The sequence below is a fragment of the Cryptomeria japonica genome, chromosome 8 (assembly GCF_030272615.1).
Source record: "Cryptomeria japonica chromosome 8, Sugi_1.0, whole genome shotgun sequence".
Lineage (NCBI taxonomy): Eukaryota > Viridiplantae > Streptophyta > Pinopsida > Cupressales > Cupressaceae > Cryptomeria > Cryptomeria japonica.
Genome location: NC_081412.1, coordinates 232,637,072 through 232,659,904, shown reverse-complemented (window position 1 = coordinate 232,659,904; position 22,833 = coordinate 232,637,072). Strand labels below are relative to the sequence as shown.

At 38.5% G+C, this 22,833-nt stretch overlaps 1 protein-coding gene across 3 annotated transcripts in view; it reads right to left on the bottom strand.

The window, feature by feature from the left end:
* The window catches only part of LOC131078969 (DNA gyrase subunit B, chloroplastic/mitochondrial), a 208,969-nt gene that overhangs the window by 16,807 nt on the left and 169,329 nt on the right, over window positions 1-22,833 (bottom strand). For all 3 annotated transcript variants that reach the window (XM_058016827.1, XM_058016828.1, XM_058016829.1), the window contains one exon: window positions 21,650-21,717. In XM_058016827.1, the coding sequence (XP_057872810.1) occupies window positions 21,650-21,717 (68 nt within the window). The remainder of the gene's footprint in view (window positions 1-21,649; window positions 21,718-22,833) is intronic.

The window sequence follows — 22,833 nt, the reverse complement described above, 5'->3', positions numbered from 1 at the left end:
GGAATTATTCTCAACAAAAATAAAATATAATATTTATCTATCTCTTGTGCACACACTGCACTTGTAATTTCTGCCCTTTCCCTCGCACACACAACACTAATCACAAATTTATTATTTGTTTACAAATCTTCAATAAATTTGTACCCGACAGAATTGTGAATCTGAAGATACATCAATTTGCTTCAAACCGTGCAAAAACCTAAATGAACCTTGTAATGTCCCCTCCTGGAACTAAGATCAGTTCCCATGAGCATTACCTACTGAGACCATTCAACTTTGAGCGAGTCCCCATGGAGACGAAGTTCATGAAGACATGATGGAAAATCGTCTTATTCATAAGACTTCACGATTTTCGTATCAAGCATCCACGTACAAAATGGAGAATAAGGTGTACAAGTGAAGACAAGAATTCTCATAATCAAGGAATGAAGGCTTTAAGGGCATACAACATACTAAAGTTATGATCATTATACATGAAGATCTCTTATGCACCAGTCATGTATACATCCATATCGTCTAACATACGAAGCAAAGATAATGGAAATAATGAGTAACATAGTCCGGCAATTGTTATCACCATGTGATGATTCCATAAAAGATGGTCAAGAGATTTAATAAGAGTCAGCAAGCCGATAAACATTATCGCCATATGTACCAACTGATTATGATCAAGTGTTCATCATAAATCACTCAACACTTAATATCTTTGGACAAGGACGATTCGATATTCCATATCAAGGAGCAAGGTCGATAATATGATTAAGGAAATCAATTAGCAGCTAACCATTCCATTGGGCAGCGATTAAGAACAAAACCGATAACAAACATACAATGGAGAGGTGTAAATAAAAACAGGTAACTAATATTCATGTAAGGAGTGCAATTAGACCATAACAAATATGTATGAGAAGACACGATTACGGAAAGATACCATCATTTCAAATCAAAGGGATGCAACCGATCAGTACCAAGATATTTAATACAGGATCAATATTCATTCCACGATCATCGAATATCTTTCTTTTCTATTGGCATCCATTTGTGGATTCGCTCTAGTTGAGCAGCAGCCTGTTGACTTTGGACGCATATTTACAAGTGGTACAAATCAGATACAGTGCCATTTGAATTTCTATAATCATAAGATATATCAGGCAAGCATTCATATCTAAAAGTCTTATAGAATTGTTGTCATAATCAAGTAAATCAGGCAAGCCTTCATACGAACCGAAAATCTTACCACACCGATACAAATATCTTTGCATATTAATAGAATCAAATTGGACAGAACAAATATTAGATTGACCAACTAAGAGTATATCGCCATCACATAGACGATCAGACAAGCGATCAGGCTGATCAAGTAAATCAATCATCATTCCATCGCCATCTCATAAGATTATATTTGATAAGTGGAAGAATTTAGTTATTGAGTCAATTCATAGCAGATTGTTTAAAAGACCTTTAGAGGTGGCGATTCCTCTCCTTGTACACCATAAACCCATGAAATTAAAGATTAATAAGTAGAGACAACGTCTACTATTCTCGCAGGGATCAAAAGATTATAATCAGACTTTATATCAGAAATTCAAGGAAATTATAATCATTCTCCATTTATTATTCACCTTGAAAGTTCAATTATTAAATTTAGATAATATATTTTAGTATCCTAAGAGGGGACATTACAAACCTGCACACCTATGAACCCTGTATGAATTTGCCAAGGATTGATTAAGTGGCCTTTCGTCCACAAAAACCAATATTCATGTTGGGGTTTTCGTCTTAGTCTAAGTGAACAACAACCCCACAAAGGGTTTCTCCGAAGATAAGCAATCCAAAATGATGAAATAAGTTTTGAAGATTCTCCTTTTTAAAATTGTTTGCCAAGGATTGATTAAGTGCGTTTTTGTCCACAATACCAATATTCATGTTGGGGTTTTCGTCTTAGTCTAAGTGAACAACAACTCAAACTCCCACAAAGGGTTTCTCTGAAAATAGACAATCCAAAATGATGAAATGAGTTTCCACGATCCTCCTTTTTAAAATTGATGCAAGAGCATCCTGGGCTGTAAGAGTTATCTTCCATCACCAAGAATTAATTTATTTTAATTTTTGTAATAGTTTAGTTCTAATTTCCTAGGTGAAAAAATTTGTAATAAAGACCCAATTATTTTATTAAATAATTCGGTTACCTTCTAATGTTTCCACCTTATGTTATTTCAAATTCATTTTTGGAGGCAATTTCCAAGTCAACATTCAAATTGCCTTTCCTAGGCATAGCATTTTGTGAGTTACAACTTGGGACAAGTCATAAAATCCCTCCTAAAAGATAGTTGTTCAAATGGGTGACCAAGAAAGAGTTATTTGTCTGTTTTTATTTTGGGGTCCTATTGAGTCGAGTTGATGGAATAGTGGACAATTATTCTTGGCATGTTAGTAGGTGAATTTGAAAAGGCATTCAAAAACATTAAAAGCAATTTGTAAATGGAGAGTATGCTTTTCTCTTGGTTTTGCCACAGCCTTTTGGGGGGTTACCAAAACAATAGTTCAATATAAATCATGTAAAGTTTGCCAACTATGCGTCTCATTCTTTAAATTTCACACTCAAAATTTTTGCAAGGTTTGAATGTGAAGGGAAAACAAGAGGAATCAGATTGGAAGGTGTTGTGACCATTTCACAGTGTTACATCCCACTTGTGCCCTAGTTGTTTATATGCTATGACTACGCCATGTTATATGTGTGCCCTATGCTATATTTGCGAGATGTTTAATCACACCCTAGACGTTTCATGTTTTAATTGAATTAATGTGGCCTAGATGTTCATGTTTTAATTGAATGATGATGCCCTAAATGTTTATGTATAATTGAATGATGTTAATTGTGCTCAGAACAATGAATTGATGACTCATAATTGTTAGATTGATGTTTGATAGTTAACATTATGATATTTTGAACATGTCAAAATTATGGCAAGATTTTGAGCTAACTGGTTGAACTGGCCAAGTGTGTGCAGGAGTCCGTCCTCCTCTGAGAAGGGAGGGGAAGTATCATCACGTCGGAAGGTAAGGAGAGGGAGAACTCATGCCATCTAGAAACCCTAATTGGTCTGTTTAGAGGTTTTAAGATTTCACGACTCTAAGTCATCGATTGGTTTCCAAGTTAGTTTGTTATATTTATCTATCTATCTATTATTATTAATTAAATTAAAAAATGCATCGGCTCATGTTTGATAACATAAATATATATATATATAATGCTTATGTTCTTTCAATGTAAGGTTCATTTTTTTTTTATAATGCTTATGTTCTTTCAATGTAAGGTTCATTTTTTTTTTATAATGCTTAAGCCAATTCTATTTTGGCTATTTTAATAAAAGCTAAGTGTGCAAAGGGGGGGGCTTTCATATTTGAAATAGACTAACTTAATTAATTCTTGAGCCGCTAAAGCTCATATTGGCATAAGGCAAATGTATCGAATGGTGGTATATATAAATGAGAAATAATCGTAAAACCCAAATTTCATCAAGCATAATATTAGGAAAGATGTGCAAATAAATTTCCACGGCATATATATTTCATTTCTTTTGAGAATCATTAAAAAGAAAAGGAAGCAAATCAAAACAGAAGAAAATCGCTACTTCTGGAAGGTTCAAAATAAGGAAGAAGTTTTTGCGTGACTCTTCTATCTTTCCTGTGAAGGAATCATGCATGTATTTGGAGTGATTTTTACGGCGAAAAGAGAGGTTAATCCAGATCGTGAAGCATATAGGCATTCTATTTTTAAGGGCAAACAAATTATTCACGGGAGTTTTGGTTTTGGAAAATATTAGGAGCTCTGCGAATACCAACATTGTTATTCATTGAAGTTGAATGGCTACCATTCTGGAACTGATAGAAGCTTAGAATAGGGGTCACGAAAGTGGAAGGGTTTCACAGAAAACTCCAGTAAGTTTGATCTCATTGAATCTTTCAAGTCATGTAGCTTAAGCCAGCATAGAATGACTTGACTTTACTTTTTTTTCTTCTGAATTTGAAAATTTAGAAAGATATGTTAAGGAAAGGAGTATAGTTACATATCGTTTTCCATTCCCATATGGTATGGTTGTGAGTTGAGTGTTTTGTAGATTTAAAAGAATATACGTACTGGCTCTCTGCTAAATTTGTTGTTAAACCCTTCTTAATAAAAGAAATTCAGGTTCATTGTGAAATAAGGGGATATGCTATAGTTAACTGTGCTCATTCAAGAATTCTTATTTCAGCATACAATACTATGACTGGACGTGGAATGGTTTTGTTAATAAAATTATTCCACTCTAGGTATAATGATGTACAGCTGAGTAGAAATGTTGTGGACAGTAAGAAAATATTCACTGTATAATTTTATGTATGGCTGAGTAGATGTTTAAAAAGAAAGGTAGTAAAATCTTTGAAGCTGGAACATTATGACACATTGTGTTATTAATAATAGCTGAGAATAATTATTTTGACAGAAAATAAGATGTATTTGAGAAAGGACAATAAGGCTGGTTTAGTTTCTTATTTTGAAATGTGTAGGATAGGTATAAATGCCTAACTATCTAAAACTACATGAAGGAATAGACATACATACATACACACACACACACACACACACACACACACACACACATATATATATATGTGGGTTATAACCCGAAGACTTTGGAAAGCATAATTGGTTAAAAATTTGCAGAATAATATCACTCAGATTACAAGGTATGCATACCAAAAAGACTCATATTATGAAGAATTCACCTTCTTGTTTAAAGTTGTCTTAGAGTTAGCCAAAACTGAATATATGACAGTAGTGAGACTGATTATTTTAAACTAAAATTAACCTTCTCTAGCATGTGTTGGAACTAAAAACCCTAGCTTAGGAAAGAAAAATGGGTTTGAGCCGAACAACAGTGACCGTAATGCAGTTAGCATTTCAATTATATAAAAAAACACTCTAACATTGCAATGACAACAGAGTCATGTCATACATGATGTACATTCAAAACTTAAAGATTATATGGGCAGTTGGCAGCTCTTAAATCATTTACCTTTCCTAATCTAGCCGGGGGGGGGGTTAGTTATCTTTCTAATACCTTATGCAATGATTTATGAGAAAGATTAAACAAAACCTCATATAAGGATTAGTGTGGATGACAAAATCATGTAATACTATTGTATGGCCAAGAGTCTATATATGGGTACAGATATGGTCAATCATAAGTTAAAACTACTTGTTTCTAGACCTATGCCCTAGAACCTTAAGATGCAGCCGAGAAGGGTGGAACTCGACTTCACACTTAAGTGTGATTGCATCTATTGAAAAACTTTTGCCAAGGTGGTGCTCTTATTATGAGCGTCAATCAGTTGTATAGTCCAGATATACACCCCAGTCAGAGGTCATACTAGTCAGGGGCATCCTATAGTGTATGACCAACTAGGGAGCTATGTAGGATTATACACCAAGTCTCGGATGGCATGAGTTCAACTTCTCGTTACTCCCTGCGAAGGGTCGGGCCAATCCAGTTGGATATGGCACAGGGGACTAGTAAGTCCATGGTTGGGCGAAAAAGTGCCTCGATGGTACTTTCCGTCCTCACTGGTCTATTGTTAAAGTTATGAAAGTTCAGAATATTGGCATCTGGAGAAATGTATTTTTTAAACCTCTCTTCCATTTAAATTGAAATGTTTAAAGTTACATTCGTATCTACTATTCTTGCTTGTAGCATAGAACTTTGCTTAATTCAAGTTTTCATGATGCATCTCCTCAGCACTTGATCAGGTCCCATTTTTTTTCAAAGATCGGTAGAAGTAGAAGAGAACAACAATTCGAAGAACGTCACACCATTAAACTTGAATTGAAAAACAATTACGTAAGACCCCTTGCAAATACAGGAGATCACATCATACCATTAAAGCTATCCAACATGTCAAGACTTGACATCGAGAACCTTGGAGTCATCTCAAGTGATCCTATTTTGCTAATCTTCAGCATTTGAGAAGTCTTTGTTCAAGAGAGGATAGAGTATTCAATACTTTATTTTGTGTTCGATTGTGCATGAAAACACCATCAACAAAAGGGTATTTTGCTGTTGTAGTTTCTTCTTGCAGGTTGTGAAGACATCGTAATCAGAATTGCATGTATTGGATGTGAAGCCTAAGGATTTGTAATCAATCTCATATTTTGTTTTTCAATTAAGAAGTCTATATTTTGTTTGCATATTCTATATCTGAATTCTCTTATGAGTTTGCTGATTTATTTTAGTTTAGACTTGGACGGAGAGCATCCCTTTGCATCAGTGGTATCGGAGCAAGAGTTCCTGAGTGTGCAGGTAGAACCACTTATGTGAGGTAGTTTGCACCAAGACCTAAGGGTTGGATTGTGTGAGAGATTTGTTGCATGTGCATATGCAACCTGCAAGAAAAACTATTCAAGGGGTTTGAGAAGCTGAGGTTCTTGCAGTTGTGAGTAGATCGCTGAAGGAGGCAATTTATTATAGTATTTGTGAATGTTATAAGAGGGTTTTGTATACAGATCACTGAATGTGAGGCTGTTTACATGTATAAAACCTGAGGGTTTTATAAGAAATTATGTTGTTGAGGCTTTGTGAGGCCTTGAAAACGGAAAAGAGAAAAAAGAAAATAACTTTTATTATCAAAGGGATTCTAACAATTCCAAGACTTGAAATTCAAAAGATTTTGGAAAATCTAAGAATGAGAACAAGAATGTGAGAGTTCAAATGATAAAAATGAAGCAACAAGTAAAAGAAATGGAAGTAGAGATTAAGAGGAGAAAAGAAGCAAAGAGAAGAGTTGAAGTCGATTTTTTTTTCTTTCTAATGATGTTTTGAATGTAGGATAACAAGAAGCAGCGAAGTGTCATGCATGTGACAACTGAGGAAGAAGAAGAGGACGAATACAAAGAAATTGAAGATGATGAATGTTTATTGGAAGCCGTAGAGAACAAGATTACAAATTGCAGCACCAACAAAAAATTGAGTGTAATGGAGAACATAAAAGGGGACGGCAACAAAGTTCCAACAGTAAATAAAGAGTTTGTAGCACCAATATGTATTTCTGAAGGCATAAAATTAGTGGCATATCATGTTGAAGACAAGGTTGAAGATGCAATGAGTGATGAGAAGGTAAATTCATATTACATTGAATTTGAAAATGATGAGTTTTATGTTGAAATGGATGATTCAGAAAGATTTTGTTAGACATGATTGGTATGCAAAGAAGGATATGTATAGTGTTACAGAGTTTAATGTAGATGCATTTTGGTGGACGTGGCCAAACGATGGTGGATTGAATTCTAATATCCCCTTCCTAATTTGCCCTAGAATCACAATTGCAACTAATTAGGGTTAGGATTACATCTTACCAAGTAAATTATCTCTTTAAATAATGTGATTTTGAATTTGAATCTTACAATCATAACATAAGAAACATATACAATATATCTATATTTAATTACTAGGGTTAGACAAGATCACATTGCATTCAACTACTATCCATAATATTATTATACATGCATATTAGGTTTTGGAGGAAGAGACATGATAGGTCCACCCAAAGCCATTTCTACACTACGCCCAACAGTGGAGTGCATGTTAGACTCCACTTGGCCTTGGTGGGCAGTCAATATGGACATCCACTGAGGTGGCCTACTTAGTGGGTTGATCGTACTTCCTTTCCCTAACAATGTCTCATCTCCCTAAAGTCAGGTACCATCTTGTGGAGCTGGGCGGAGGTCGTAAGTGGGTTCCTCAACTCTTCTATGTAAGTGCCTTCTAGTCTTAAGAGCCAGTATGGTCAACTCTAGGATGACCTACTTACTTAGCCCTCTCAAACCCCTTATGCTTACACCTCAAGCCCTTCCAACAAAAATGGATTTCAAACAATCAAGGATATTTTATTCTCTCATATAAACATAGACTTAAGCATTCTCTATTATGCATAAGCAGCATGTATATATATAAGACAATGTTTGCCAGAAATATCATGTATACCATCAAATATAGGTTTTGGTAACAATAATCAATGATAACTAGAAACCTGTTGTGATGAATTGGAATTGTCTCCTTCATGGTTTTTGCTCTCTATCTTATGGGAAATGATTCATCTTGCTGATCCACTTCCATTAATTGCTTACTCCTTTTATACCTTCATATCTCATTGAGGAGATACATCTCTTTGGAAAGAGATATCCATTCAAACAGTTGATATCTCCTTTGCACCTTTAGTAATTATCACCCTTTGAAAGACTTACAACCCTTCATCATATTTGCATGTTCCTTCTACTTCCATTAATCCCTCCTTGTTTCACATGCTCCTTTCTTTCTTCTTCCTCCCCCATCCTCCTTTCAAATGAGGTTCTCTTGTCCCTTTATTTCTCATGTTTGAGGGAGTTACAACTTTTCGTTTTATGCTGTTTGACCATTTATTAAACTTAATTAAATTTTATTACTATGTTTTAATTTTAATCATATTTTTGTTCCTTTGCATTTTAATTTTATTATTATTATTTATAATTAAATCTAATTCAAAGAGGGGACATTACATGAATCCCACAAGATTAGAGGAGAATATGAGATACACTTGGAGGAAGTGGTCGGTTTATGGTGGAATTGATTCCACATTCAAGGGATTGAGTATAGAGCAGATTTGTCAATGAAGGACATTTGTCCCAGCTAGGTACTCAAAGAAGAGAAAGAAGAACAGATTTAAGTGTGCCAATTTCAGTGATGGAGTTTGTTGAAGATTGCTTGCAATCCGAAATGGTGGTACTATAACTCAACTTCATTTTGTGAATCCAAATTTACAAAAACAATTCCTAGCCTGAGTGTCTGATGCAGGAGCATTTTGGGCTATGAGAGCTATCTTGCATCACCTAGAATTAATTTATTTTAATTTTTGTAACAGTTTAGTTCTAATGTCCTAGGTTAATAATTTTGTAATAAAGGGGGAATTATTTTATTGAATAATTTGGTAACCTTCTAATATTGCAGCCTTATATTATTTTGAATACATTTTTCGAGGCAATTTTCAAGTGAACATTCAAACTGCCTTTCCCTGGCATAATATTTTGGGAGTTACAACTTATGACAACCCATGAATTCCCTCCCAAAAGATAGTTGTACATATGGTAGCCCAAGAAAGAGTTATTTTTCTGTTTCTATTTTGGGGTCCCGTTGAGTGGAGTTTGTAATGTCTCTTTTTATATCGCCTAGAAATATAATTAAATAATTAGAATTCTGATTTAATTATATTATAAAGTCTTTAGTTCTTAAGTCTGAAATGGCATCTTTATGTCAATGGAAAAATATGAGAGGGCAATTCTATTATCACAAGTTTAAAATTAAAAGAAAAGGGAAATATGAAGAGAGGGGGAAGCTGAAAGGGTGAATTTGAAGAGTTTCTCAAAAGATTATGAAAGAGCAAGTGAACGCTCATCTGAGGCATGTTGAATTTTATTCTTTACTTACTTGAAACCCATGTGATTCTGGAGTTGGAATTCATTCCACCTCAGCCTCTTAAGGATGCAAATCCTCTTGAGAAGATCAGTTTTGGTGGTAAAAACTATCCACCCTAGTTGTAGTTTGGAAAAATCACTCATTTGCAACTATATACTTCAACTACTGGATTTCAAAATTTGTGACGACTCTGATGGCGACAAATTTGCAAAGAGTCCTTGGTATTTGTTGACAATTCATAGCTGGCGTCTTACTAGGCGACATTGTTTTGAAAGTTGGAAGAATATAATTTTGACTATTCTATTGAGAGAGTTTATGTGTATTGCTAGCTCCTACTCAGTTTTGGCTTAAAGTTTATCAAAACAAATGAATTTGATTATTTTATTAAGTTACATATTTTTGACTATATCATTCATAAGTTGGCTAGGAATAAAAATAATATTATTGTGGGCTGCCCTCTCTAAAGTTTGACATAAGGAATATTATTTTCTTCATATGAATAGATGGAATAAAAAGAAGATAATTGAACTATCCAGCTGTGAGTTCACTGTTATTTTAGCTAGCACAACCAATATTTTCCCATATAAGCAGAAGTAGGCAGTCTCTTTCTTTTGTGGACTCCAAATCCTATTGAACCATATTTGGAGTCTCTTCATCTTTAGATAATAAAAGAAAACAATGTACATGAGTATTGTGGGGTCAAAATTCTATATTCTTCATGGTCCATTCATCTTCATGTGGTCTGGTTTGTCGTAGAAACTGCTTGTCTCTATAGCAATTCGTAAGCATTGAAAGGAATAAACGATGGATTGGTGTCGTTTTCCTTGCTCAAGGAAATTGACTCTGGTGCCACATATTTCATTGGTGTATGATTTTCAAGTGTAGTGACATCTTTAATTTATTGGTTTGAAACTATTTTGAATTGCCATGAATTTTAAGAACCACTAAGGAAGGTTGAGCTTTATGGTTCTTATCATATGCATTCAAAAGTTTTGAAATGGAACGCCATCTGATATTCTACTTGGCATTTAATATTATAAGATTGAAGTCAAGAAAAATTCTCTTGGATGTCCCTTCAATTATGAGGATTAACTTCCCAACGTGAAAACATCTTCCCTAGCTGTGAGACTTCCAAATTCCTTGTGTGATTTATTTTGAATGAAAACGGGATTGTTTGGAGATGCATCTTTAAGATCGTGCAGAGTCTATTCTCAATATTGGCATGAATACTCCTCCATGGCATGTATGGCTGGATGGAATATGCTTGGATGAATGGACATGGATGGACGATTTTCGATATCATAGTTGTCGCTTCTCCTTAGCGTGGCTCCACTTTGCTATGTTGTGAATTCATATTCTCTTGTGCGTGGTCTTCCAGATGTAGAATGAAGTTGGTAATTGTTTTGGGCATATCCCTTTGAGGAGGATGTGAGGAGGAACAAAGAAAGTATTGAACATATTGTTTACCCCATGGGGTGTGTTATTAATATTGCATATCAACAGTCAGATGATAACCATAGGATAGAATAGTAACCAGAAACTCAAAGCAATGCTTTCATTAATGCCAACATGTCTAGTAAAATAATCATTCTCTGCATCAGTGTCTCCATCAACAAGTACAAGAGCATATATAAAGACACGGTCAAGGGTTGCGGTTACCACCCATGGGGAACCATCATGCAACGGACAACTACCCTCGACGACACTAACATACTTAACCAATGTAACTTAACAAGTAGTACAAAGCCCATTTTACGACCAACATCATCCCCCACTAAGAAAAGTCGTCTCCGGACGACAAGGACAAAAATCCGAGACTAACACAACGAAATGGGGATGAAGTACACTGTATACAATAAGAAAATCACTGAGAAGAATGGGCTGAGGGGTGTCCCTGAAGGAGGTAGTTGCACTACTGATGAAGAAGATGCAAGAACCGTTGATGCTAGTCGAGCTCGAAACTCATACACTTGCTACGTCCTCGCCTGAAAACCCTTTTTTGCTACCATCTGATGCTCAAGTGCGGATTTCACCATTATTGCTTCCGCAAGGAATTCTTTTTTTCCTTGACATCACAGTCCTCTTCCTAAACCAAACTTGTCTGCAAAACACGCTTTTCAATCTCAGCCTCCACCAACTGCTACTCAAATGATACTGTCTCCCTAGCCAATTTGTCCTCAATAGCCACCTGCGCTGCCCTCTCAGCATCCAACTCCTGGGTACGCTGAGCTAAGTCTCACACTACTACTACCTCCAACCTGGCGGTCAGCTCCTCCCGAGCCCTCTGTGCATCCACCAAGGCAACCTCACGTCCAGCCAAGACATACTCCAAGTTCCTCAAGGCGTACCATTCGTGTCTGGAAGTGGCCATAACCCTCTGGCACAAAGGCTAGGAGACGCCTCAAATCCTCCATCACAATCCCCAAAGGCTGATAACTGAACTGAATAACTCCCTAGTGCCATACAACTTCGCGTTCTTGCATTGCCTTCCCTCAAACTCTATTTGTTTGCAACCTCCAAATCTGTCTCCCTCTACGGCTTATGGCTTTCCCGCCAATGCTTAGCTTCAGGCTTCTTTCTCACTGTACGGAAAAACCCCAACACTTACCATGACTTCTTTGATGCCCTTCACCCAACTCAAAAGTCTATTGTAGCTCAAAAATAAACTAGGGGTCTCAGGGCAGTGCCCCCAGCAAGGTTGAGGGGCAACGCCCTCGCGGGGTCTGGGGCAACGCACGGAAGTCCATGGCGCACATCATTTTTGTGATATTTTAAGATGCCAAAAACCTTCTTCTTTATTCTAATTTTTTCACTGTCCTGGCTCCAGACTCCATCGAATGATTTTTCAATTTGCTCGTGGTTTTTTTTTTTTTTAACCACTGTAATATACCCGATGGCACCCTAGCCATACAACCTCCCCATATGGTCAACAACAGAGAGCATTGAAATTGACCCTTGACACCCCCAATCGTACGGCAACCTTCCCGTACGATCAACACCCTTCTTATCGTACGGACACCCCTCCACCGTACGGACAACATGACCAACCGTCCATCGTACGGTCCTCCTTCTGTACGCCCAACGCAAGTGACAGTTCGGTGTTGCACAGAGAAAGGGGAAATAATTATACTTTGCCCAACGCAAGTGACAGAAGGAGATTTTACTTGCCGAAGAAATAACCTATGGATTCGCACTTGTAAAAAGCAATTATATTGATAATGAACACACAACAAATTACACCGACTTCGACAAAAGCATAATAGGGTGAGGAGCTGTCGGCGCATTTTTTCTTTTCACGTGCCATCACCACCGTTTATCCCTGTCGTGTTGTGGTATTTTTCATTTCACCCTTTTTTTAAACCGCTGCCACCGTCGTCATGCTCCTTCAAGCTTACGATGGTGTTCCACCGCTGGTGACCTCCGTCGACGGTGGTCCCACCGCATGGGGGTCTACCAGTGGTGGTTCCAACGTACGGTGGTCCCACCACCACTTTCAAAAATATATATATATATATTTTTTTTTTCAAATATTTTTTTTCAATTTAATCTCCTAATCTAATTGTCCAGAGAGTCTTTGGCTTGGGTATCATGCCTCTGGGATCGCCCTTCATCCTTCTCGGTTTGCCTGGCCCGAGAGTCTCCTGCTTTGGGCCCGTACTTCTCGAGTCACTTGCCCGGCCTCTCGAGTCCCCTTCCATCCTCTCGGGTCCCCCTCCATCCTCTCAGGTCCCCCTCCGGACTCTCGGGAGTCCTTCCGACCTCTTGAGTTCCCTGCGTGCTTCTCGTGGTAGGGTTTCAATTTGGACCCGTTGATGGCAAGTCTATTTTCAATGGCCATCCGAAAACCTGGAACCATAAATTCTACAGGGACGACGGTCTCCTTCCCGTACATAAGAAGAAGAAGAAGAATAAAGATTTTGAAGGTTGCGGCCTTCCACACAGGGTTCCAATTGTTGTCGACACGAATGATCTTGGGATTATCTACATCACAGAGGCTTGTCTCCTTCAATTTTACCTCTCCATACTTGATGGGTTCTTCGTTCGGGAACTGGTGTGCAGTGATGTCACTCACATGGGCGTCTCCCTTCCAATATTCTTTGTATTCCAGCAGGTACACCTCCTCTGTTACTTGCTCTAGTTCCTCTACTTCGAGCCTGTAGCTTTGGAACATTTCGTAATCCTCCATCTGCCAGTGGAAGAGCCCGTTGAATGACCCCGTCTCATCCTCAGAGCACTCTCCTAGTTTGAGAATCCCTTCGTCGTTGGGCTCCATGCAGCCCCGTCCTTCGTCTCTCAGGTCGCCTTCTCCTTCACCCTCCGATTCCGAAGATGATGCCAGTTCCTCACTAACCAACTACATCCCAAGGTCTATGATAAACTTCCTTCCTCCATTCTCCATAGACAGAGTGTTCTTCTTCCATTTGTGGGTGGCCTTGGCTGCCACCAGCCACCCTCTTCCTAATATCACATCATACCCTTTTTTCTTTAGTGGGATTAAAACAAAGTCCAGTATGAAGGGTTGCGCCCCGATGGTAACTTGCTGGCCCTATCAGTGTCCCGATGGGTTTGATTCCATGTTGATCTGCTCCCAGCAGATTGAATGTAGATGGCCACAGCGTCGGCTTCCCCAACTTCCGCCAGTTTTCTTCTAGAAGAACATTCACTCCTGATCCACCATCGACGATTGTATCGATTAGAATGGTGCCAAGGATACCCATCTCTACAATGGTCGAGCTCCTTCCAGTGTTAACTGCCAGTAGCCTGGGGTCTATTGCAGACCCTCCAGGAACATCCGTACAGTGGTTGGTATTGGTGCATGGTTGGGAAAGATTATTCAGCAACGTCATTCGTAATTGAGGCACCGTCTGGAGGAGATCGTGTACCTTCACAAGCACCTCCAATTTTAAATTTGATGTAGTATAGCCTCCTCCGCCTCCGGTCTGCTGGAAGCACCCGACGTACCCTTCGCCTTCGCCCTCTCTCGTATCTCTTTCTCAATTTCTTCCCGTGCTTCCCATACCCTTCGCATCTCCGTCTCCGAGACTAGGCACGTTGCTTGTCTGGCTTGGGCGCGAGTTACGACCAGCACTTCCTCTTCTTTGGTTTCCTCGATATTGAGCAAGTTGATGTCGGACTTCGGGCAGGTGGCGTCTTCGTGGTCTTTCGGTCCGCACCATTTGCAGAAATATTATGTGGCCTCTACCATCAGGCAGTCTCGATCGAAGTGCCCCCACTGGCTGCACGCTCTGCATTGTATCATCGGTTGGCCTTTGGAGTCATATTGGATCCGGCTCCTTGTATTGTTATTGTTCTTATTGTTGTTTCGTCCTCCCCACTGGTTACCACGGTAGTCTCCCGATGTTGCATTGTTGTTCGCCTAGGACCTGTCGGTACCGCCCGATGTAGTTGGTTGTTCCTGCGTAAGCAATACTTGTTGGTTTCGTGTTTTCATGTTGTAGGGGCATTCTCTGGTGGGATGCCCCATCAACTGACATATATCACAATAGGCCTTCTTTGGGCAGGAGCCTTTCATGTGGCCGTCCATCTTACATTCCGTGCACCAAAGCTCCCCTTCGTCGGTCTTGCTCAGACCTCCCTTCATAACCTTCAACTCTTTCATCATCCTCAACATGTCCTTCTGCAGGGCTTGCACCTTTTTGCCAGACTCGCCATCGCTATTGCTTCCCTCGGAAGAGTCATCATCTCGAACGAGCTATCCTTCTATTTCTTCTTGGATGTCTTGGTCTCACTCTCGAGATCCATCGCTCCATTATATGCATCTTCGTACGAGGTTGGTGGAACAATTTTCATCTTCTTTTGGAGGGAGTGTCTCAGTCCCTCCACGAACCATCTCTTTTTCAACCCATCCGCTGGTTGACTCTCCATTTTGCCCAACAGTTCCTTGAGCCGCCGACTATAGGCTCGGATCGTCTCGTTCTTGTTCTGCTTTGTGCCATAGATTTCGGCTACTATTTCATTGTCGTCTCTGAGGAGGCGAAACTCTATCTCGAACTCCTCCTTCAAGTTGGGCCATGTGCCGACTTTGGCCTTATCCGTATCGAAGTACCAGTCAATGGCCACTCCCCTTAAGGTTGCTAGAAATTGTGTTACCCATTCATCCTAGTCGATAACATCGTTCGCTGACCATATGGTTTCTCAAGTGCGGCAATGACGGACGAGATCTTCCTTCTCGTCGTCGTTGAACTTCGACAACTTCTGTTTACTGGCCATTAATGGGGGTCGTGTTGCCTGTCGTGCACCTGCACAACTCCCACCCACGTCAGTGGTGTTTGTTGTTTGAGTGATTGGGGTACGGTGGTTTGTACCCGCATGCTTGGTGTGATGGGTCCCAAGAGGGGTCCTGCTTGCCGTGTGCATGTGCCGCCTCCTCACCTACGGTCGTACGGTTGCCCTCCCCTCCGTTCTCACCCTCGTCGTCTGTTCGCTCCCTTTGGTGGTCCTCTATGCGCGGTGTAAGGGATAAATTCTTGAACTGATCTCGGGTATCTCCGACCAGATTTCTTTGTAGCCCTGTTTCCTCCAAAAATTCTTCGTAGCTTCTCACCCTACGATGTTCTCGCGACACGTAGAAATCTCCTTCGGCTTCTGCTCCTACACTCTCTGTGACACCTCCTTGGTTCCCTTCGGGCAACTCTTTGGCAGGTCGTCCTTCGGCAAGTTGTCTCATCCTCCGTCTACGTTCTACTTGTTGTTCCAGAATCAAGGCTCTCTGTGCAGCCTCCCCCTCCTCACTTTGTGCCTTCTTATTTCTATCCTTATTTAATAAGTTGGGCATTAATTCTCGTACATCTTCATAAACAGCCACAACACATAAAAAATACAACACTTCTTTATTAATTCATCCCGTCGGATACAATTTATGTCAATAGTACGACACCATTATTATAGTATAGAATGTTCTTTTATTCCTCCTGGAGGTTCAGGGTTCAATTTCCCCTTCGCCTCTTGCCATCACGCTCCACTTCCCAGCGACGATTGTTTTCTTTGTACTATTGGAGGACCTATTGGCGTCGCTCCTCACGAGCAATCTCCTCCAGGCGGGTTCCCTGTGCCAGTGATGCCTGTGCAAGCAACCGGGGGAGGTGGTTCATCAACCGATTCGCTGCGGGGCTAACTTCCAGTGCGGTCCACACGGCACTTGTTGGAACTTCAGCCTCTGTGGCCTCTCTTCGGACGTAGGTCTTGATGGCCGCCTGAAGCAGGATTGAGAATTCCCTTGTTGTAGTGTCTTCTCCGTTGTAGAGCTCTGTTTGTGCATCGTCGGCCTCTGGGTTAATCTCACCAACGGATAGGCCCATCATGTCCGTATGCCATCCGCTCCTTCCTTTCCCGAGTATGTCTAGGCAACGGCGCCAGATGTTTACCCTGTGGGGTGTGTTATTAATATTGCATATCAAAAGTCAGATGATAACCATAGGATAGAATAGTAACCAGAAACTCAGAGCAATGCTTTCATTAATGCCAACATGTCTAGTACAATAATCATTCTCTGCATCAGTGTCTCCATCAACAAGTACAAGAGCATATATAAAGACACGGTTCAGAGTTGCGGTTACCACCCGTGGGGAACCATCATGCAACGGACAACTACCCTCGACAACACTAACATACTTAACCAATGCAGCTTAACAAGTAGTACAAAAGCCCATTTTACGACCAACACATATCTTTAGTTTACAAGCTAGATGCAGTTGTGTTCTCGTGAAGGTAGGGGAAACTATTGCAAGCTCCATTGGCAATTCCACTATTCTACGTCTAAGTCATCAAGAAAGCAAAGTTGCCCTAGGTGTGAAGACATCATCTTTCGTTTAGCATATTCGATGATGATAGAAAAGACCTATTTTTGTGCATGAACCATTTCTTCTTGGCGTGGCTCACTATAAGTCTTGGCACGAAACTTTTGGTTTAGCGTCTGCTATCTTGTGAGCATGAACCTTGTTATTGGGCATAGTTTCCTAGACTTTGGCATATAAAGACTTCATTCCTTGCACCGTGCTCCTCACTTGGGCATAGCAACTCTTATGCATGGAGTCATCCTTTATATTTTTGTATTGATATGAATGTGAGTCTTCTTGAATAGAACCTACATTTATGTATGCTCTTGATGAAGATGAATGCTAACGATCTACAACACTGTGCATTAATATTTATTGATTAATTTATGTGGTTAGAGGATTCAATCAAATTCTTTGCATTATTGTATTTGCTGCAAAGAGGTCAAACCTACATACTGATTTCCTCAAGCATTAGTTTAATCAATTCTACAAGTATATGGTGTTCCTGCTATTTTGTCTATTTAAGCATATCAAACAAAAAAAATATTCTCAGTAGAACAGAGTTGAACATAGCAATAGAATATTTCATTGAAGTGAAAATTCAAAGACAAATTGAGTTGGGTCTTTACAAAGTTGATGGCATAGTGGACTGTTATTCTTGGCATGTTAGGAGGTCGAGTTCGCAAGGCATCCAAAAACATTAAAAGCAGTTTGTAAATGGAGAATATGCTTTCAACTTGGTTTTGGCATCGCCTTTAGGGGGGTTACCAAATCAACGATTCAATGTAACTCATGTAGAGTTTGGCAACTAAAACTCTCATTCTTTATATTCCAAACTTAGAATTTTGCAAGGTTTGAAGGTGAAGAAGGGAAAAGAAGAGATCAGATTGGAAGGGTATTTTGCTGCGCTCAGATTTTGCAATCAAACTCATATTTTGTTTTAAATTAAGAAATCAATACCATGTTTACAAATACTATATCTATATTTTCTTGTGAGTTTTCTGATTTATTTCAGTTTAGATTTGACAGGAGAGTATCCCTTTCCATCAAAACCCTGTTGGAACTTTCCAGAATTTTGATTATATAAATCACTTTTTAAATATTAGTTATTTTTGCTCATCAAAGTAACTTTGTTATTTTATTTTTACTTTTTGCCCTAGGCAAAGTCAGTTTACTATATTAAAATATTCAACTTATAAACATGATTAATTAAATATAAGTTGTTTGAAAACATCAATTTGGAAAACTTAATTTAATTAATTAAATTATTTCTTCTCCGCAAAAATGGGCCGAAAATGGGGACATTACAGTGGTGCATCTCACATTAGTCACTATAAGCACCTACCTACAACAAGATAAGTCACTATGGGTGATTGCAATGATGAAATATTTGATGACCTTAATGTTAGACAATTCAAATAACCGGACGACAACTAAGAGGGGGGGGGGGGGAGGGGAGGGGATGAATCAATTGTCACAGATTACCAGAACCATTAGCAATTAAAACTTTAATACCGGAACCCAAAATATTAATACCGGAATAGCAATTAAACCAATTAAGCATAAACAATAATCAAAAAATAAATACCATCCACATGACACCAAGATTTATACGTGGAAAACCCGGTAAAGGGAAAAACCACGGTGGGAAGCCTACCCACATTCAGATAATACTTTTGCAGTAAGTATGTGAATTACAATTGATGGGCCTGCACTTGCAAGAAGGCCAATAGCCTAGAGCACACTGTCCATCACAAAAGGAGCCTCACTGACTACATAGAAATCCAGACTACAATCCGGAGAAGTGTTGAACTGCAAAAGATAGCATCTCCTATGCTTGAGTACAGCTCCAGTTCAACTCAATATCGGAGGACTAAATCCTCTTACATAAACCCAATTCGATCTCCAATGATCAACCAAATCCTCTGCCTGAATGATATTACATTATTCGCACATTACATTCCTTTCCCATAACCATTAGCTCTACCATAACCATGATGATCTACAATGAGATCTTACATTATATATACAAACCCACGACCATAAACAATTAGGTCGGCCACCAGATAATAAACCAATTACATAATTACAAACCATGTCAGCCTTAGACCAAACAAATAATATCCAACACATAAGATATCTCGAAAACACATCGAGAGGCCCAATCCACACGTTACATTAAAGCTAGTCCATAACCTAGATCAACCAGGACCCAGTATAGGTCCACAAGCTACAGAAATGATCTCCATCCGCCAAGTCTCGAACATGATCCCCATCAACATCCTGAAACTCCACCAGAAGCTGCACCAACACCACTTATGCAATTCATCAAACATCATCAAAAGCTCTGCTAGTGAAACCCTCGTCGAAACCAAAAACCAATCTTCTAAGCAAACAAGATAGCATCCGATCATCAGACCAAAACCAACTTACTGAATATGAGCATGAGTATCATGAATAAGCCAATTCCATAATCAAACTGTACCGAAGCCTACCGGATCATGTCGGATCCAAATCAACTAGAATCCACTCAACCTACTGGGACCAGAAGGGTGTCGGTAAAGCATCCAAACAGCTAGTGTTGGCATCAATGACAAAACATCAATGCAACACATAATCAATTCCACCAAATGGCCAACACTTAATCTCAAAATAGGGTAAATTACCATATTGTTTATGGCAACCAACTAGATAAAGAGGAAGATGTGTATACTAACAAGCAATCAATTGAATCTATTCTTGAACCTGATTGCATAGAGTGTGCCTAAGCTTGTGATGTAAAGAACAAACAAGAAAGTGGTTTCTTGTTTAATGTATTGCCCTCTTTTATCCCTATCATTGATGATATGGCTTCTAATCTTTGTTTGCATGAAGATGACTTAGCTGTGACTGCACTCAACGATAAAGTTGCTGAGAGAAGTGTTAGTGCAGCAAATAATTTTCCATGTGAAGAAAATCGTCCTTATGACTGTGAAAATGGCATTCATATGGATAAATATGAGAACTTGTTTATTTGTTGCAGTACTTGTCATCCTCTTCATGTGGATTGTTCTTCAATATGATCATAGGAAAATAATGTTACAGCAGTAAATGAAGACGAAGACATGTCATAAGATTGATTTCAGTAGTATTTATGACACAATAAATTACCCAAATGAATTTGAAACAAAGAGACAATTTGAAGAACATGGTCGGTGTCATTACACGAATCGTGTTTATGATCCAGATATGGACAATTGCTTGAGCACAGGTGAAGGTGATGCATGTTGGCTGGCTATTGTACAAGAATTTGATGAGGATATTGCTGTTTATAATGCTTTCCATTTTGAATAAGTAACTTCTAATGTTGTGGATAATGATATTTATGAATTGGACTCCATTAAATGGTTCCGACATGCAAGCGATGGCGTTGTGAGAAACATGTAGGCCAAGTTCAAAAACAACTTGTTGCTCAACTTGATGGTGTGCCAAGGCTTCAAACTTTTCAATTTGATTTGTAGGAGGTAGGTCTTCTCCATTCAAATGAACAAGGTAACGAGGCACAGTTTTCTTTGCAGTATGAATTGGAGGCATTTTCTTTTTGCCTTAATTCAAATGACCAAATCACCTCATATTTGCGGCCACCCTGCAAGACCAAGGTTGATAGTGAAGTAGATCTTCATTTCTTGGGCAATGTTTGTAATTGATATTCCAACAAAAAGACTTGATTTTTTCTTGAGAATGGGGATGTCCCAAAACTGACCCCTCGAGTAAGGTCCCCCCTACCCACAAGCATCCAACCATCTTAGGGATGCCTTACATCCCCAACAACCAAAAAACAATCATAGTCAAAACCAAAATACAAACTTACTACTGCAAAGCAGCAGAAACAACCTAAACAGTGTTGCTCTATTCTTTGAATTGGAAGAAAACAACATAGATGCATGCAATAATTCAGAAATCTTGAATCATTATTAATTATTTATACATTCTGAAATTGACATTTTAACAAGGGAAAAAAAATTAAAGTATGGATAGCACAACAGTAGTTATATTTTTTACAATACTTCAAAGCATTCATTTTACAAAAATATACTAAATTATGGTGAGATACAAGAGTTTTGAAAACTGTAATCAAATAGATATTACTTCCTAAGATTTTCTCCAAACAAAAATAGGACTTTACCTTTTTGCTGCTGCGAATATTTATCATGTTAAAAGAAAAACACTTCTAAGACAATTAATAGTCACAAAACTTTTAATCCTAGAATATCTAGCCAACAATTTTTGCTTCAAATATTTGTAAAAGATATTGCATAAAAAATCTTTGCCTGCATGATAAGATACTAATATTTCTAGATCTTAGTATACTGGATATCATTAGTTTACCTGATATCGTCTATCTCGACCTTGTTTTGCACTACCTCCTGCCGAATCTCCTTCAACAATAAAGATCTCTAGATATCCAAAAAGGCATGCCCACATAATTTATAAACACAATATGAAAAGTTTGAAAATAATTAAATATGACTGTTAGCAGATGATGTTAAGCTTGAAGCATGTTACAGTTCGTTTTACGAAAAACAAAAATTAGTAGTTTCCTCCAAAATAAAAGATTGCAGGTTTGTGATTATTTCAAAAAGGAAACATCCAACAGTACACAGGGTAATGAATATCAATTGTTAGAGAGTTCAGAAACAAAAACTATTGCTTCATTTAAATGTCATTTTTTTTAAAATGAATTTACTCAAATATACACATTACAACAGTGTTAGCAATTTAATTGGTCTTTGTTGATGAGATTTTTATACACTTCAAACACAAAATAAAATACCAAGGTATTCTTTCCTTTCTTGAACAAACAAACCTCATATGTTGTACAATGTAATCAAATAAGATGACTCCAAGGTTTACAATGTGAACAGAGCAACATAATTACTTGGGATAGACTCAGTGTATTGATGTGATTTTGCTGGAATCACAAGGGGACTTACGTTTTTCTTTAACTCCGTTGGAACATGGGATCTATTCTAGTCGCTTAGAAAATAAGGACAAAGGGAAATAAAGGGTTTAGAAAGCCTATACTAATCTTAAGAACAATGACAATAATGGATGATGGTATGATAGACTGATTCCATTATCAAGTTTTGCTTCGCCATGCAGAAACAACCATACCAAACTTATGCAATCTTCTAAGGAATAACAAATGGTTTTCATATCATGAACATTCATCCAAATACCCAAGACTGGTGCAATTTGTAAAGTCCCCAAGTTTTCTAGTAGTGCAGTTGTCGCTAAAATTTTGGGTTTGTGTTAGCATGATCCAAGGAGTGTTTTGGTATTTCCAATGAGCTCGGATGGTTTAGAGGAGTTAAATGACACTTTCTGATGTTATTTTTGGCTTCCAGTTTGGGCTCCAAGATTCTTGTAGAGAGCATCTATTTTTAGTAAGTCACACAATCGGGCTCGTTTACCATCTTTCAGCATTGGGATCACTCATGTGCTATGAGATTTCGATTCCGATGTTTTTCCACCATTTTCGCAAGTTGGGTGTACTATTAGCTATAATTTAA